Below are 17,993 nucleotides of genomic sequence, written 5' to 3' on the forward strand. Positions count from 1 at the left end.
GCCATATCTCAGACTTAGCATAGCACAATCACCACTAGCCGTACTAGAGCAAGGCACCCATCTGCAATGGGCCATGCTCTACATTTATGTGTAATAAATTAAATTTTCCAAAGGTTCACATCCTTCAACCTATAAATTTTCCTAGCAGATACCAATCCTCAATGGCAATCTATAAGTTAGATAAAGATTTAGGAACGAAGATACTAAAAACAACATTATCTACACCTGCAGAAAGTTAAAAACCACTAAAGATTTGACACTTGGGAAACTGGCTCAACAAACCATAGCACAGCTTATAACCAAACGCTGTTTAGCCCTTAAAACTCAAACCTACAAGTTTGTAACATAAAATGAAAAATAAGCAGGATACGAAACTATATATTAAGTACACTCTCAACTATGCTAAAAAGAAAAAATCCTAAAGGGAATTATGTGAAAACATTAAGAGCCACTTGGTAAAAGAATTGCTGGTGATGTCTTTCTTGGCTTTATGCTTTTCTGAACTCCGCTTATTTCCAAAACAAGTATTAAAGTAGTATTCATGTCTCAAGAATCAGAAATATTGCTACCTTGAGCTACAACAAGCGGAGAAATACAATTTAAAAGTTATGGGGGCACCTGGGTGGCTCAGTCGTTAAGCATCTGCCTTTGGCTCTGGTCATGGTCCCAGGGTCCTGGGATCGAGCCCCACATCAAGCTCCCTGCTCTGCTGGAAGCCTGCTTCTCCCTCTCCTGCTCCCCCTGCTTGTGTTCCCTCTCTTGCTGTGCCTCTCTCTGTCAAATAAATAAATAAAATCTTTAAAAATAAATAAATAAAAGTTATGCTGAGGGACACCTGGGTGGCTCAGTTGGTTAAGCGTCTGCCTTCAGCTCAGGCCATGATCCTGGAGTCCTGGGATCGAGCCCCGCATCAGGCTCCCTGCTCAGCTGGAAGCCTCTTTCTCCCTCTCCCACTCCCCCTGCTTATGCTCTCTCTCTCTCTGACAAATAAATAAATAAAATATTTTTTTAATTTTTTAAATAAATTAAAAATGTAAGTTATGGTGAGGAAAAAGCGTACAACTATTTTAAATGCTTATAGAAAACTTGAAATAGCATTTTTAAAATAAATTTTAAAAAATTTATTAAAAAATAAATTTTTAAAAATAAATAAAAAGCTTAGATTTTAATGTTAAGCCAAAAAAAAGCAGATATACAAAGATATAAAAGTGTTTCCAACCCACAAATAAAAAATATTGCAATAAATGAAACTATAACATTAAAATTTTATTTTTTTAAGTAAACAAAACGGGGCAAGGGAATTCCATTTACAATAGTAACAAAAGTAAAATAAATCCTACTTTTAGGGCGCCTGGGTGGCTCAGATGGTTAAGCGTCTGCCTTCGGCTCAGGTCATGATCCCAGGGTCCTGGGATCGAGTCCCACATCGGGCTCCCTGCTCCTCGGGAGCCTGCTTCTCCCTCTGCTTCTCTCTCTCTCTCCCCCCCCCCTCTCTCCCTCTGTCTCTCATGAATAAATAAATAAAATATTTTTTAAAAAATCCTACTTTTAAACAAGAAAGATAAAAGTCCTATGAAGAAAAGCATAATATTTTCTTAAAAGGTATAAAAGTCAAAATAAATAGAAATACCATTTTCCTGAATAAGATTTACTAAAATAAAAATGTCATTAATGTATAAATTAATATACATAAATTAATGTATAAATTGAATACAATTCCAATAATAATCCCAAGGATTATACTAATAAGTCCAAGGAAGGACTTGGCACAGTGTGGTTTTGGGTGCAGGAATAAACGTATTGATGGAGTATGGGGAAACCCCTCATAAAAAATCCAAATAAAAGAGCTCTCGGGAGGACTGGCCGCTTTGGGTCAGAGGCGGGAGTTGACGGGCATCATGGACCGATCTAAAGAAAACTGCATTGCAGGGCCTCTTAAGACTACAATTGCACTCGGTGATGGCCCAAAACGTGTTCCGGTGACTCAGCAAATTCCTTCTCAGAATCCGTTATCTACGAATAGTGGCCAGGCCCAGCGGGTCTTGTGTCCTTCAAATTCCTCCCAGCGAATTCCTCCACAAGCACAAAAGCTCATCTCCAGCCATAAACCAGTTCAGAATCTGAAGCAGAAGCAATTGCAGGCAACCAGTGTTCCCCGTCCTGTCTCCAAGCCACTGAATAATACCCAAAAGAATAAGCAGCCGTCATCATCAGCCCCTGGAAATAATTCTGAAAAGGAACTGGCAACAAAACAGAAAAATGAAGAATCAAAAAAAAGGCAATGGGCTTTGGAAGATTTTGAAATTGGTCGTCCACTGGGTAAAGGAAAGTTTGGTAATGTTTACTTGGCAAGAGAAAAGCAAAGCAAGTTTATCCTGGCTCTTAAAGTATTATTTAAAGCTCAACTGGAGAAAGCAGGAGTTGAGCATCAGCTGAGAAGAGAAGTAGAAATACAGTCCCACCTTAGGCATCCAAATATTCTCAGACTGTATGGTTATTTCCATGATGCCACCAGAGTTTACCTAATTCTAGAGTATGCACCTCTCGGAGCTGTCTACAGAGAACTTCAGAAACCGTCAAAGTTTGATGAGCAGAGAACTGCTACTTATATCACAGAGTTGGCAGATGCCCTGTCCTACTGTCACTCAAAGAGAGTCATTCATAGAGACATTAAGCCAGAGAACCTACTCCTTGGATCGGCTGGAGAGCTTAAGATTGCAGATTTTGGGTGGTCAGTACATGCTCCATCCTCCAGGAGAACCACCCTCTGTGGCACCCTGGATTACTTGCCCCCAGAGATGATTGAAGGCCGAATGCATGATGAGAAGGTGGATCTCTGGAGCCTTGGGGTTCTTTGCTATGAATTTCTAGTTGGAAAGCCTCCTTTTGAGGCAAGCACATACCAAGAGACCTACAAAAGAATATCGCGGGTTGAGTTCACATTCCCTGACTTCGTGCCAGAGGGAGCCAGGGACCTCATTTCAAGACTGTTGAAACATAATCCCAGCCAAAGGCCAACTCTCAAAGAAGTACTTGAGCACCCCTGGATCACAGCAAATTCATCAAAACCATCAAGTAGCCAAAAAAGCAAAGAATCAACTAGCAAACACTCTTAAGAATGGTGCAGGGGGAGGAATCTGAGAGGCAGGGCTGCTGTATGGTGTCAGGAACAGGCCTGCCCGTGCCCGAGGGCGCTGCCTCAGCCTCCCCACCCAAGAGTCCCCTTCAGTGAACACTGTGCTCTGGAGTGAAGGTAGCCACAAGAAGTGTGGCTATGTCGCTAGCTTCACGATCCAGAGCCGAGGTCCACCTGGAGCCTCCCCACAGCCTGGTACGAGTGAGGCCTCCTGGTGGAGGGAGGACAGGCTCGGGGTCTGACTGCGGGGAGAGTGGCCACATCACTGTGACTCATCAGTGACAGAGGCGTGCAATAACCTTCCAAGTACCTTCGTGTGTGTGTAACTTATTGGGTGGCCAAGCCTGGGAAAGCTGTCAGGACGAACATGTGATTCTTTCTTTTAAATGTTAAAATAAAGAGTTTTGTATAGACAAAAAAAAAAAAAAATCCAAATAAATATGGAAACATTAAATATAGTAATAATAATAATAGCACTTCAATTCAGTTGGGCAAGAACGGGCTGTTTTAGCAGGGGCAATAACACAAGTGTCTGGCTACAGGGCTAAAAGAAAAGAATAAACTTGTGTTTCAAACTCCAGATAGAACAAAACTCCAGATGGATCAAGATAAAGAAAAATATAAGTGGGGAAAAAATAAAACTGTAAAAATAATAAACAAAAATACAGAAGAACCTCAAGACAGGATACTCTAAAACCAAAATTTTAAAGGTTCATTCGAGGCACCAGGGTGGCTCAGTCAGTTAAGCGCCTGACTCTTGGTCTCAGCTCAGGTCTTGATCTCAGGGTAATGGGTTCAAACCCCATGCTGGACTCCACACTGGGCACGGAGCCTACTTAAAAAAAAAAAAGTTCATATAATTAACTGCATAAGATTCTTAAATTTCTATATGGCAAAAGATACCATAAACATGGTAAAACAATAATGATATACTGGAGAAAATACTTATAGCACATAATAACTGAAAAAGGATTAAAAGCCATAATACATGGAATGCTTCTACAAACGGATAAGTGAAAGACAAGCAACTCAAATAATAAACTTTTCAACAAGTCAACAAACCATGAAAGGAGGAAATATTGGCCAATAAACAGATGAAAAGATACTCAGTCTCACCAGTGGCCAGGAAAGTGTCACAGTATTAAGATACCAATTCAGGACTATTCAACTTTAAAACCAATCACAGACCAAGCACAAGTATATGTAAATGAGCACTGTTGGGAATATAAATGTGAATTGCTGCATCTTTCTGCAAAGAGATCAGACAGTACAATTTTTTTAAAGAATTTTATTATTTATTTTTGCGAGACAGAGAGAGCACACACGAGATGGGGGAGGAGCAGAGGGAGAAGCAGACTCCCTGCTGAGCAGGGGCCCAACACAGGACTCGATCCCAGCACCCTGAGATCATGACCAGAGCTTAAGGATCATAACCGAGCAAGCCACCCAGGCACCCTAGACAGTACAATTTTTTTAAATGCTCAGATACTTTGACTCAGAAATCCTACTTCTAGCAACGTATCCTATAAAAATAAAAGCATTACTAATTTAAAAAATGAGCAAAAAGCATAAACAGACATTTCACCAAAGGGGACACATGCATACAAGCATGAGAAAATATGTTCAATGTCATTAGGGAAATGCAAATTAAAACCACCATAAGATACGACTGCACACCTATAAGAATGGTTAAAATAGGAAATCATGACAATACCAAATGCTGGCAAGAATGCAGAGGAACTGGATCACTTGCATGTTGTTGGTAGGAATGTAAATGACACAGCTAGTCTGGGAAACACTTTGGCAGTTTCTTATAAAACTAAATATGCAAATATCATCCACCCAACAACTACACTCTGGGTGACTACCTCAGAAAAATGAAAACATTATATTCCCATAAAAACACCTGTACATGAATGTTTACAGCAGCATTATTTGCAGTAGCCAAAAACTGAAACAACCCAGATGTCCCTCAACGAGTTAATGAAGAAACAGAGTTTGGTCCCTCGATACCACGGAATACTACTCACAACAAAAGGCACACACACTGCTGATACGTACAACAACATGGGTAGATCTCATGGGAATACGTACGTCATAGGGACACCTGCCCATCACCACAGTCGGATAATGGAATAGTTTCATTGTTACGTACAACAACATGGGTAGATCTCATGGGAATCACACTGAGTGCGAAAAAAACCCAATCCCAAGAGGTTACACACTGTATGATTCCACAATTATGATGTCTCCAAGTGACAAAATTATAGAACTGGAGGACAGATTGGTGATTGCCAGGAGTTAGGGATGGAGAGGGAGGGAACAGGAGGAAGGTGGGTGTGGTAATAAAAGGTCAGCGGGAGGGATCCTGTAACAATGAAACTATTCCATTATCCGACTGTGGTGATGGGCAGGTGTCCCTATGCAGCGATCATCCTGCACAGAACTACACACGCACATGTGCACACAAGTGCACACACACACAAATAAGTATAAGCAAAACTAGAGTTTTACAAGGTGTTATTACTAAGGGAAACTGGGGAAAAGGGAAACCGGGGACGCCTAGGTGGCTCAGTCGGTTGAGCGTCTGCCTTCGGCTCAGGTCATGATCCCAGGATCCTGGGATTGAGCCCAGCATTGGGTTCCCTCCTCAGTGGGAAGCCTGCTTCTCCCTCTGCCTCTGCCTGCCGCTCTGCCTGCTTGTGGTCTCTCTCTCTCTTAAATAAATAAATGAAATCTTTTAAAAAAAGGGAAACTGGATTTTTCTATATTATTTCTTACAAATGTATATGAATCTACAATTATCTCAAAATTAAAAGTTTAAATAAACAAATATAAAAACACTAGTAGGCAAAGATATGTGTGTGTGTGTGTGTGTGTGTGTGTAAATGCTTTTATTGCAGCATTGTTTACAATAGCAAAAGCAAAAACAGAACTGGAAACAACCAGAATATCCATTAACAGGAAAATAGTAAATAAGTTATAGTACCTCCACACTACAAAATATTACACAGAAATTTAAAAAGATGAGATGCCGTATGAAATCAACCCTAAGAAGCACCCACCTTTCCCCCAACACACATACATCTTTGAAATCCAGCTGTGCCTCATAATTGATGAAATTATATAATTAAAATTGGCATTGGTCATGAAGATGCCATTGATAGTAAGCTGCACCATTATGTTACCTACTGACCTGGAACAATCTCCATCATACACGGTTAAGTTTAAAAACAAAAACAATGGGGAGCCTAGGTGGCTCAGTCAGTTAATCGTCCAACTCCTGATTTTGGCTCAGGTCATGATCTCAGGGCAGTGAGATGAAGCCCTATGTCAGGCTCTGTGCTGGGCATAGAACCTGCTTAAGATTCTCTCTCTCTCCCTTTCCTTCGGCCCTTCCCCACACCCTCCCCCAACTCACATGCTCTCTCTATATATATTTTTAAAAAAGGCAAGTTATAGAGTATAAATGGTATAGTTCCCATTTGTGAGGGAGTAGGAGAAAGAGGAGTGGGTTCCAATGATTATGTTCTCTAAATCATTTGCACTTTCTACATCATTTGAGTAGACTTAAGCATCCCTGAAAATTCATGCAAATTCATCTAGAGCAAGGATCGTGAGGGCTGAGGCCCCACATCCCAGTGTGACAGCACCAGTATGCAAGGGCCCTCCCCCCACCCATGGCTGTGCCAGGGGTCCCAGGACCTGAGAATCAAGCCAGCCTGGTGCTCTCAATTAGTGCCACGTGCCGTGGCCCAGAGCATGCTCTCTCTGTGCGAAGTAAATGGAATTAAAGTAAACTGCGGCCCAGAGATAAAGGACCAAAAAGATCTGTGAGAAAGATGGCAACCATCTAGAAGAAACTAAAATTGGCTTTAGTTTTATCCCATAGGCCATACAAAAATAAATTCTAGGTGGATTAAAGGCTTAACTATAAAAATAAAAATATTACAAAAAAATTTTAAAAACACTGCATGCACAATCTAACATTCGGAAGATCTTTTTAAAACACTGAAAACCTATGGGGCGCCTGGGTGGTTCAGTCACCCAGGGTGGTTAAGTGTCTGCCTTCAGCTCAGGTCATGATCCTGCGGTCCTGGGATCAGGCCCCACATCTGGCTCCCTGCTCAGCCAGGAATCTGTCTCTCCCTCTCCCTCTGCCACTCCCCTCTACTTGTGCTCTCTGTCAAATGAATAAATAAAATATTAAAAAAAAAAAACAATGAAAACCTAGAAACTGGTAGGTAGGCATATGGGTCCATAAAAAGACATTTAATCATGTAAAAAATTTTAAATGTGGTAGTATAATAGATACTGTTGTCTGTGCTTACAAAAATAATGGACAGATATGAAAAAATATTTGCAAAGAGAAAACAGAGGAAAAGTTAATTAATTATAATAATATATAAAGAGCTCTCACAAACTGACAAGGAGATAAATAATCCAGTAAGAAAATGTATACTATGAAGGAGCTTTACACAAAACAGTAGTCATATAGCCAAAACATATTTAAGGAAAAAAAAAGATACTGAAATTCACTAGCAATCAAGGAAATGCAAATTGAAGTGACTGTGAGCCACCACCTTTTTTTTTAAGATTTACGTATTTATTTGAGAGAGAGAGTGTGTGCAAGGGCAGGGGGAGGCTGAGGCAGGGGGATAGGGAAAGGCAGAACCTCAAGCAGATATCGCACCGAGTGCAGAGCCTGACCCAGGGCTTAATCTCACAACTCTGAGATCACGACCTGAGCCGAAATCAAGAGTCGAATGCTTGACTGACAGCCACACAGGCGCCCTGAGCCACCCCTTCCACCCATCAGACCTATAAAACTTCAAAACAATAGGAAAGAGAAGGGTAGTCTCATGCACTACCAGTAGAAATTTTTAGAAAGATACCTGATCATAGTAATTATTAAAATTGAACACATATTGGGGCACCTGGGTGGCTCAGTCGATTAAGCATCTGACTTCCGCTCAGGTCATGATCTCAGGGTCCTGGGACAAAGCCCCGAATAGAGCTGGGCACTCAGCGGGGAGTCTGCTTTCCCTCTCCCTCTCCCTCCATCTCTCCCTCCGCTCATGCTCTGTTTCTCTGTGTCTCTCTCTCAAATAAATAAAATCTTTTAAGACAAAATATAAAAACTAAACAGATACAGGGGCGCTTGGGTGGCTCAGTCAGTTAAGTGTCCATCTCTTGATCTCAGCTCAGGTCTTGATCTCAGGACTGTGAGTTCAGCCCTGCGTTGGGCTCCACACGAGACATGGAGCCTACTTAAAAAAATAATTCAATTAATTAAATAAAATAAAAACACATATTCTCTTTGACCCAGCAACCCAACTCCTAGAAATCTATGCCGAGGAAATAAAATCCTCGGTATTTAAGTAAAGATGCTCAAGGGTGTCTGTTGTTTCATTGTCCACAATAGTGAACGGTGGACACGAAGTCACTATTACCTCATAGGCAGCTATTTGCACATATGCATCATGAGATATAATGCAACCTCGTAAAAATAATTATTAGATTTATAAAATTAAAAATAATTACAACAATTATTGGAACCTTAACTTGGAAAGGTTTTGACAGGATAGTGCCAAGAGAGAAAACGCAGATACAGAACATTATATATCATTCAATTTTTGTAAAACAATGGCAATTAAATCTGTGTGTGTGTGTGTGTACACACATGTGTGTGTTACTTGTAAAAATTATATAAACATGAAGAACACCACAGAACAAATAATTTTTGGTCATGAACACAAGGTACTCAGAGGGAGGGAGGAAAAAGATAAAATAGAGAAAAAAGAGGCTCCAAAAAAGGTTGACAAAGAATCAGAAAGAATTCAAGCCTGGCAGCAGTGAAAACTCACAAGGCAATAGTTTTCAAGATACTGTAAGTGTGAAGGTTTGAGGGTGGCAGACAGGCATGTAAAAAGAAATCAAATAAATGTTCTACCAGAGGAGCCAGAATGAAAAAAATAACCAATTCTTCAATGGGTTGAATCACAATTTCTGACCATTTGCAAAAGTTACTAATATCAGCACAGTGACTGTCTTCTCTGGGGCAGCCAGACCTCCAGCTCTTCGTCTAGACGCAAACACAGCCTGGGACTCTCTTGGCAGACAAGGAGCTTCAGAATCAGGACCGGAAGCCGGCAGCCGGGAAGGAATCAGCTGAAGGGGCTGGTTCCATCAAATGGGAAAAAGAGAATGGAAAAAACACAAGTCCCTAGATGCAGAAGGGGTGAGTAAATGGGAAACGAGGAAACACAGAAGTGACACTAAGCCAGTGGCCCACGGGCTCTCCAAGCTTGGTTGGAGCCCATAGCCTGGGGAAAAGAAAACTCCACACCAAAGCTTGCTTTAAAATAAACAAAACAGGGGCACCTGGGTGGCTCAGTTGGTTAGGCGACTGCCTTCGGCTCAGGTCATGATCCTGGAGTCCCGGGATCGAGTCCCGCATCGGGCTCCCGGCTCAGCGGGGAGTCTGCTTTTCCCCCTGACCCTCCCCCCCTCATGTGCGCTCTCTCTCTCTCTCATTCTCACTCTCTCAAATAAATAAATAAATCTTTTTTAAAAATAAATAAATAAAATAAACAAAACAAAATTAAAAACGACACACAATTGCTCTGATTTCTGGCCACACCTGAGAGTCAGAGAACTGACGCCTCACCCTCCATGTCCCGTCAGCCCCTCTGGCTTATCAAGGCTCAGTCATAAGGCTTCTCAAACCTTCTGTCTCTCCTCCCAACCACCTCCGCTCAGTCCTCCCACCCAGTGCACAGAGCCTGCCCCCACTGCCCCCCAGGCCCCATCTCACCCCACCCAGCCCCACCCCACCCCACACCTCCTTCCAGAAATGCAACTCTAACTACGTCGTTGTCCTTCTTTGCCTTTCCCCCACCCATACTATACTTTGCCATGGCACACACGGGACATGACACAAATTTAGGAGGAACAGAGATGAATGTTTTTATGTTAATCATTTCAATGCATCAAGGAAGAAAACAATCAGCCATCAGTCTTTGATTTCACTGATGGTATCACTTATGATAAAACCAGAGTAGACAGGGCCTTCACATCCCACTGCAAGTCAGTATCTGGCTCAGATGGCATACAGAAATGGCAAAAACTGTGAAAATGGAATGCAAATAGCCATAGTTTAAGAAATGATACCCTATATTTACCCCAAAGATACAAATGTAGTGATCCAAAGGGCACATGCACCCCAATGTTTATAGCAGCAATGTCCACAATAGCCAACCAAGGAAAGAGCCTAGATGTCTATCAACAGATGAATGGATAAAAGACGTGAGATATATATATATATATATAATGGAATATCATGCAGCCATCAAAAAAAAACCCACGAAATCTTGCCATTTGCAATGACGTGGATGGAACTAGAAGGTATTATGCTAAGCGAAATAAGTCAATCAGAGAAAGACAATTATCATATGATCTCACTGATATGAGGAATTTGAGAAACAAGACAGAGGATCATAGGGGAAGGGAGGGAAAAATGAAACAAGACAAAATCAGAGAGGGAGACAAACCACAAGAGACTTTTTTTTCTTAAGATTTTATTTATTTATTTGACAGAGAGAGACACAGCGAGAGAGGGAACACAAGCAGGGGGAGTGGGAGAGGGAGAAGCAGGCCTCCCACTGAGCAGGGAGCCAGATGTGGGACTCGATCCCAGGACCCTGGGATCACGACCTGAGCCAAAGGCAGACGCTTAACAACTGAGCCACCCAGGTGCCCCATAAGAGACTCTTAATCTCAGGAAACAAACTGAGGGTTGCTGGAGTGGAGGGGGGTGGGAGGGATGGGGTGGCTGGGTGATAGACATTGGGGAGGGTATGTGCTATGGTGAATGCTGTGAATTGTACAAGACTGATGAATCACAGACCTGTACCTCTGAAATAACAAATAATACATTAGATGTTAATAAAAAAATTTAAAAAAGAAATGATACCCTATGGGGTGCAGGGAGTCTGCTTCTCCCTCTGCCCCTCCCCCGCTCATGCTCGCACACTCTTCCCTCTCTCTCTCTCAAATAAATTCTTTAAAGGAAGGAGGGAAGGAGGGAAGGAAGGAAGGATGGATGGATACCTTAGTGGATGAAGTTCAAATACTTCCCCATGACAGTAAGAGAGGAACCTCCTGTCTTTCGAGACCATCCCACCATATTCTCACACCACCCTACACCGTCCCACTCCTGCTGCCTGAATTCCCATCCTACTCACTCAACCACTAAAGACCCCACACTCAACTCTCACGTCTGGACTATGTAATTATTACTACAGGCCACCAATGACTGTCCACAGTTTACCCGCCCATCTCCTGGACTCAATTTTGAGTTCCCTGAGGACAGCAACCAACTCGTCCAGTTTATATCCCCAATGCCAACGTAGTGATCTAGAAATAGATATCTGTTGGATGGAGGAATTAATGAACAATGAGTGTAGCCTTTAGTTTTCAAATTAGCCAAAACACTGGTATGTCTAGTTAGAAAGAAAACGTATTGAGTTTTTTTAATTTTTTATTGTTATGTTAATCACCATACATTACAGCATTAGTGCTTGAAAACGTATTGAGTTTTAGTAAGTTCCTACCGGCTGTGCCAAGCAGACATTGTTACATCTAAGGAAGTGGGGGCTGTGATCACCATCTGACTTTCCAAATGATATGAGCGTGGCCCAGAGAAGCTAAGTAAATCCCAAATTACACAGCTGGTAATTGGTAATTTGTCCCTGGGGTGGGCATCTGATATCAAGGCTCATACTTCATGCTCACGGTCTCTTTCCACCATCAGGACAGTGATGAGGATGACAGCGATGATGGTGCTTACATATTGTTTCCTGTGGGCCAAGCACTATTTTCTATAGCTATCAATATAAACAATATCAATATTTATTAAAAATCAGACATGGAAATGTGCTCAGATTTGCTAAATGCCCTAGGGCTCCCTAGTACCTAAAAATAATCTTTTTCCAAAAAGAAATCAATTCATTTGATCGATACAGTAAAAAAAAAAAGAATATACAATGTGGAACTATCTACCACAGATCCTCAAGGTGGAAATGAAGTGCTCAGGATAGGGAGGACAGATAATCCAATTAATGAACCCCCAGATCGTTTGCAGGATGAGAAGAATTAGAATATCCAGTCAACACCTCAAACTAGTAGGTTGGTAAGAAACCTATGAGAAACTGAAGACGAAAATCAGATGATGAACATCCAGAGACATTTAAAAGAGGAAAAGGAAGATGAACCAAGAGAGACGATGGACTCTGAAAAACAAATTGAGGGTTCTAGAGGGGAGGAGGGTAGGGGATGGGTTAGCCTGGTGATGGGTATTAAAGAGGGCACATTCTGCGTGGAGCACTGGGTGTTATGCACAAACAATGAATCATGGAACACTACATCAAAAACTAATGATGTCATGTATGGTGATTAACATAACAATAAAAATTTAAAAAATAAATAAAAGAGGAAAAGGAATGCTTGGAAGAGCCATTTGGTCTCATAAGTGTTCAGGGGAATACATATGACCATTTTCAACTACGCTAAGAATAACATTAGGGAACAGCAAAGGGCAGCTGGTTTTGTTTTGTAGCTTCCTGAAAAGTTCAGAAATGTTTCTAATTCCTCACAGGTAAAGAAAAACCACCAAAACCAATCACTCTTCCTTGGCAAGCTTTGAAAGGAGGAGAAATGCTCCTGACTTCTTCTGACATAGTCACCAAAAGGGTCACAAAAATGTACAATTCCTGAATGTTCTGAGACAAATGCCCAAAGCCGACTCACTGCCTCCCCGTAATGCAAAGAGACCGGGTGTGCAGAGAACACTCACCAAGTGTCAAGGCACTTTACATAAAATTACAGTGACAATAACAACAGCTAACAATTTCTGGAAACTTCCTAGCCACCAGGCCCTGTTCCAAAGACTCCACATAAACTCACTCACAACTCTACCAAGTCAATATGATGGCAGATGTACCCACTTACAGATGAGGACATCAGGGCACGAGAAAGTCAAAACTTGCCCACAGACCAACATGACTCAGGACTGGCAACACCAAGATTCAAACTCTGAGCCCCAAATCCCACGCGCCTTCTGCCGCCCCACAGCTGGGGCTACTGTTGACAATTCCAAGGAGAAACTTCCAGATTGTGCTCGGTAATTCCACGTGGGAAGAAGATGCTTCTGTGGAACAGTAACGTATCTAGCCCTGGAGGTAACCTCCAGTGCCTGCTGAGTTCTTTGGCCATTATTTCTAGAAGGCAAATTATTCAAAATAATACGTTACAGCCTCGCCATCAGCCAGCATGACTGACAGTCCGTGCAATAATTTTAAGGAAGCACAAGAGTGGGTCTTTGCTCTTAGGGGAACACAGAGCAGGGGAACAACTCCGAGAGAGAGAGTTAAGGAGAAACGCACGCATTTCGGGGCCCAGTGACTGCCCCCACTTCCTCCTGGGGAGGTTTCTAAGGCCAGAAGCTGATGAAACAAGCCCTGCCTCTAATTTCCCTTCATTTAAATGGTGTTTGACACTTAACAGGAGGACTGGTGCATCTTGCCGTGTAATCTCGGAAGATCAAACAAATCTCCCTCCCACACCCTCAGGCTTTGCATCTAGTGTTAGCCCAAAAGTACTGTTTATCGTGGAGACCCAAACGCCACACACAGCTTCAGACTGGCCAGGGCTCCTGCCCAGACTTCAGTCGTTCACAAACAGCTGGGCAACTTCTGTTACATCTGACGGCAGGTACTGTTATTTACTTGTCCTGAGTCTGACTCATATTTTCCATGTAAAGAAGCCTGTTTTAAAGGGAAAACTGGGCGCCTGGGTGGCTCAGTTGGTTAAGCGACTGCCTTTGGCTCAGGTCATGATCCTGGAGTCCCAGGATCGAGTCCCACATCGGGCTCCCTGCTCAGCAGGGAGTCTGCTTCTCCCTCTGACCCTCTCGTGCTCTCTATCTCTCATTCTCTCTCTCTCAAATAAATTAAATCTTTAAAAAAATTAAAATAAAAAATAAAATAAAGGGAAAACTATTGCTATTGCAAATGGAAGCCAGCATCATGGGCCCTAGAGAGTAAATGTAAATGCAATTAAAGTATTAAATTGTCTCTGCCCCTCAGCCAGAGGAAGAATGAGCCTGAAGCCTCTGTTTAAAGAGGAGGAGGGGGCTGCTGGAGACATACTACTTTGAAATGGAGGATACTGTTGTTTTTGTAGGTTAAAAGGATCAAATATTAACAATTTCATTTAATTCAACCTAACATTAATACCAAACCAAGTCTCACCATCAATATCGAGACATAAAAAGAAAAGGCGAAACACTGAGCCACTAGGCAACTGAAAGGAATCTAATGCCATGACATGTAACAGTCGAAATCATGTTACGCACTTGCAGTGAGACAAACCTCTCATCTGGGGAAACTGTGTGTTAGAAAAACAGGAGGAGGTGTAGTGCCAGAGTGAAGACCACAGCAGGAATACAAAGTCTGTCTCCAGTCCTGCTCCACTACCTGCAAACCACGTGACCCACCCAACCAAAGTCTTTGCCCCCAGCACCAATGTGTACCAGATACTAAGTTAAAGCTGCATAAACGACCAGCTGCCAAGTTTCTACACTAGTAAAAGTAGGGAAATCATCCCCCCTCCTGCTTGTCTACACCTCAGGGTCATTGCAAGGATCAAATGAGACTGATGATGGAGACATGAACATTTTTTTTTATTTTTTTTTTTTTTAGGATTTTATTTATTTATTCATGAGAGACAGAGGCAGAGGGAGAAGCAGGCTCCCGGCAGAGCAGGGAGCCCAATGCAGGACTCGATCCCAGGACCCTGGGACCATGACCTGAGCTGAAGGCAGACGCTTAGCCAACCAAGCCACCCAGGCGTCCTGAGACATGAACATTTTTAAACCAGAGACTACTGTCACAAGAAAGACTACACTACATCACTACAGTACAGTAGAGACAGGGGAGAGCTGTTGGGCACTGCAGGCAGCCCGTGTTCATAAGTCACCTTCAACACAGCACCCAGATTTCATTTGAAGGTTTATTTCTTCCTCACTGGATCCTGTTTTGGGATGTGAACCCAGGTAGACATCTTGCACTGAGCAAGCCAGTGGAGTCCCAGGAAGCTCCTTCCGCCAAATCCTTGTACTGGCAGCCAGGGGAGGGTCATGTGACCTGAGAATGGCCAATCAGGTGCTTTCTCCCTGAAATGTCAATCTTGAGCAGAATGAGAGTCACTTCAGCAGCAGAACCTTAACTAGACTGCCATTCCTGCTAGAAGACCATTTCTGGGCCCCTGTTTCCAGCTTAGGAGGCTTCCTTCGGGACTTGTCTTGACTCCTTCCTGTTTCCAAACCTGGCCTGCCCTCAACTCTATAAGCTCACAACTTCCTTAACTGGAGTAGATTTCTGTTGCTTGTTACCAAAGAGCCTTGGCAGAAACAGCTGTGTACCATCCTTTCAAAGGTTCCCACTGATGTTCATCCAACCAGCTGGAATCTAGCTGTGGCCACAGGCCAACACTCCCAGTCATGCCTAGAACTTTGCCTTAGTAAATTTTAAATTTACTGTGAACTCTGCCGGCCACTCCCCCCTGCTTGTGCTTGCTCTCTCCCTCTCTCTCTCTGTCAAATAAATAAATAAAATCTTAAGAAAAGAAAATGGAGCTCTTTAGATGTGTCTCTTCCTGCATCATTCTTCTGCAGGAAGCTAAGAACCAGTGTCTGCTAAGACATAATGGATAATCAGAAGGGATGTTTTCTTAAAAGGCCAAGTGTTGGGCGCCTGGGTGGCTCCCATTGGTTAAGCGACTGCCTTCGGCTCAGGTCATGATCCCAGAGTCCCAGGATCGAGTCCCACATCAGGCTCCCTGCTCAACGAGGAGCCTGCTTCTCCCTCTGACCCTCCCCCGTCTCATGTACTCTCTCTCTCTCATTCTCGCTCTCTCAAATAAATAAATAAATCTTTAAAAAAAAAAGTCAAGTGTTATCTTTGAATGCCATTTTATTTATTTACTTTTTAAAAAGACTTTATTTATTTATTTGAGAGAGAGAAAGAGCACAAGAGGGCGGAAGGTCAGAGGGAGAAGCAGACTCCCCACTGAGCAAGGACCCCAATGTGGGACTCAATCCCAGGACCCTGGGATCATGACTTGAGCCAAAGGCACCCACTTAACCGACTGAGCCTCCCAGGCACCCCTAAAGAGCTCCACCTTCCAAATGGGGCTGAGAACTATACCCAGAGTTACACAGAAAGAAACCTTCCATCTCCGATTGTTCCCCTAAGAGCAAAAGAGAATGTCGATAAGGCTCACTGATTCACATTTGCCCTTCTGTTTGCAGACTACTATCTCCATCAGGAGGCAGCATGGGCAGGAGGCAAAGCTAGGTGATGACTGTCCCCCCCACCCAGATTTCATTCCCTGGGGAGTGAAATTAACACCTACCTGGAAGGCACTTCTACACACAGTATCTGACTTAATCCTCCCAAGTGGCAAGGTAGATGTGATGCTGATCACCTTTTTGGACATGTGGGTTTTTCCCACACATCCTAGCAGTTCTCTGACACCAGCTGGGTATCCTACAACTCCACCTGATTCTGACACCATCCACCCGGAGACAGCGTTAGATCCCACAGGTGAAGATCTCAGTTCTACAAAACGGCACACATCCCCCCCTACTTCAGATGTTGGTCGCAAGCCCAAGTTATCACCTGTACTTCTGACTGACTGGCTATGTATGTCGAAGATTCCCACGTCCTCCTCTGTGGGTTAATTTGCCAGAGTGGCTCACAGAACTCAAAGAAGCATTTTACTTACTAGATTACCGGTTTATTATAAAAGGATGTAACTCAGGAACAGCCAGGTGGAAGAGATGCGTAGGGCCAGGTAAGGGAAAAGAACATGGAGCCTCCACACCCTCCCCAGGCACACCTCTCCCTGTGCCTCCACATGTTCACCAACCTGGAAGCTCTCTGAGCCCCATCCTTTCGGGGTTTTATGGAGGCTTCATTACATAAGCAGGATTGATTAAATCATTGGCCTTTGGCAATTGAACTCCATCTCCAACCCCTCTCTTCTCCCCAGTGGTGGGGGGCTGGGAAAGAAAGGTCCACCCCTTTAATCACAGGGTTGGTTCTCTTGGCAACTGGCCCCCAACCTTTGGGACTTTCTAAAAGCCACTGCATTAACATAACAGAAGACACCTTTATGGCTCTTATCACTTTGGGAATTCCAGGGGTTTTAGAGCTCAGTGCCAATCACGACCAAGAACAAATATAGGGGCGCCTGGGTGGCTCAGTCGTTAAGCATCTGCCTTCGCCTCAGGTCATGGTCCCAGGGTCCTGGGATCCAGCCCTGCATCGGGCTCCCTGCTCGGCCCGAAGCCTGCTTCTCCCTCTCCTGCTCCCCCTGCTTGTGTTCCCTCTCTCGCTGTCTCTCTCTGTCAAATAAAGAAATAAAATCTTAAAAAAAAAAAAAAAGAACAAATATAAATATTTCCTGATCCATGGTGTAGAGCAAGGAAAAAAGATCCAGATGACCAGGACTGGGGGGCGGGGGTAGCTGGAGCAAAGAGCAAGACTGTGTTAGGGATCCGAGTCTTTTTCCACAGAGCAAAAAGAAGCCAGGGGAAGGTTCTCCAAGGAGGTGGCGGGGGTGGGGGGTGCGGACAGGAAGGCATCTGAATTCTGCAGAAGTCTCTGTGCAGAGGAAGCAGAACAAGAAGGAAGACAGGCAGTCAGTCTATGGCAGCTATCCTGTGGGAGATGTGGTGACTGGGACAGGTGATAGCAGGGGAGCTGGAGAGAAGAAAAAACATCTGACATCA

At 43.3% G+C, this 17,993-nt stretch overlaps 2 protein-coding genes across 6 annotated transcripts in view; one reads left to right on the plus strand and one right to left on the minus strand.

The window, feature by feature from the left end:
- The window catches only part of SNX29 (sorting nexin 29), a 510,437-nt gene that overhangs the window by 469,945 nt on the left and 22,499 nt on the right, over positions 1-17,993 (minus strand). The gene's annotated exons all lie outside the window — the stretch shown is intronic.
- On the plus strand, positions 1,853-3,544 carry LOC112811429 (aurora kinase A-like). Its single transcript, XM_073899489.1, has one exon. The coding sequence runs from the start codon at positions 1,899-1,901 to the stop codon at positions 3,114-3,116; it is 1,218 nt and encodes a 405-aa protein (XP_073755590.1). The 5' UTR covers positions 1,853-1,898; the 3' UTR covers positions 3,117-3,544.

Source organism: Callorhinus ursinus, unplaced genomic scaffold (assembly GCF_003265705.2).
Source record: "Callorhinus ursinus isolate GAN/ISIS: 27379988/994484 unplaced genomic scaffold, GSC_fseal_2.0 scaffold13, whole genome shotgun sequence".
Lineage (NCBI taxonomy): Eukaryota > Metazoa > Chordata > Mammalia > Carnivora > Otariidae > Callorhinus > Callorhinus ursinus.

Coding starts and splice junctions, on each gene's coding strand:
- LOC112811429 (XM_073899489.1), top strand. CDS start 1,899: ATGGACCGATCTAAAGAAAACTGCATTGCAGGGCCTCTTAAGACTACA.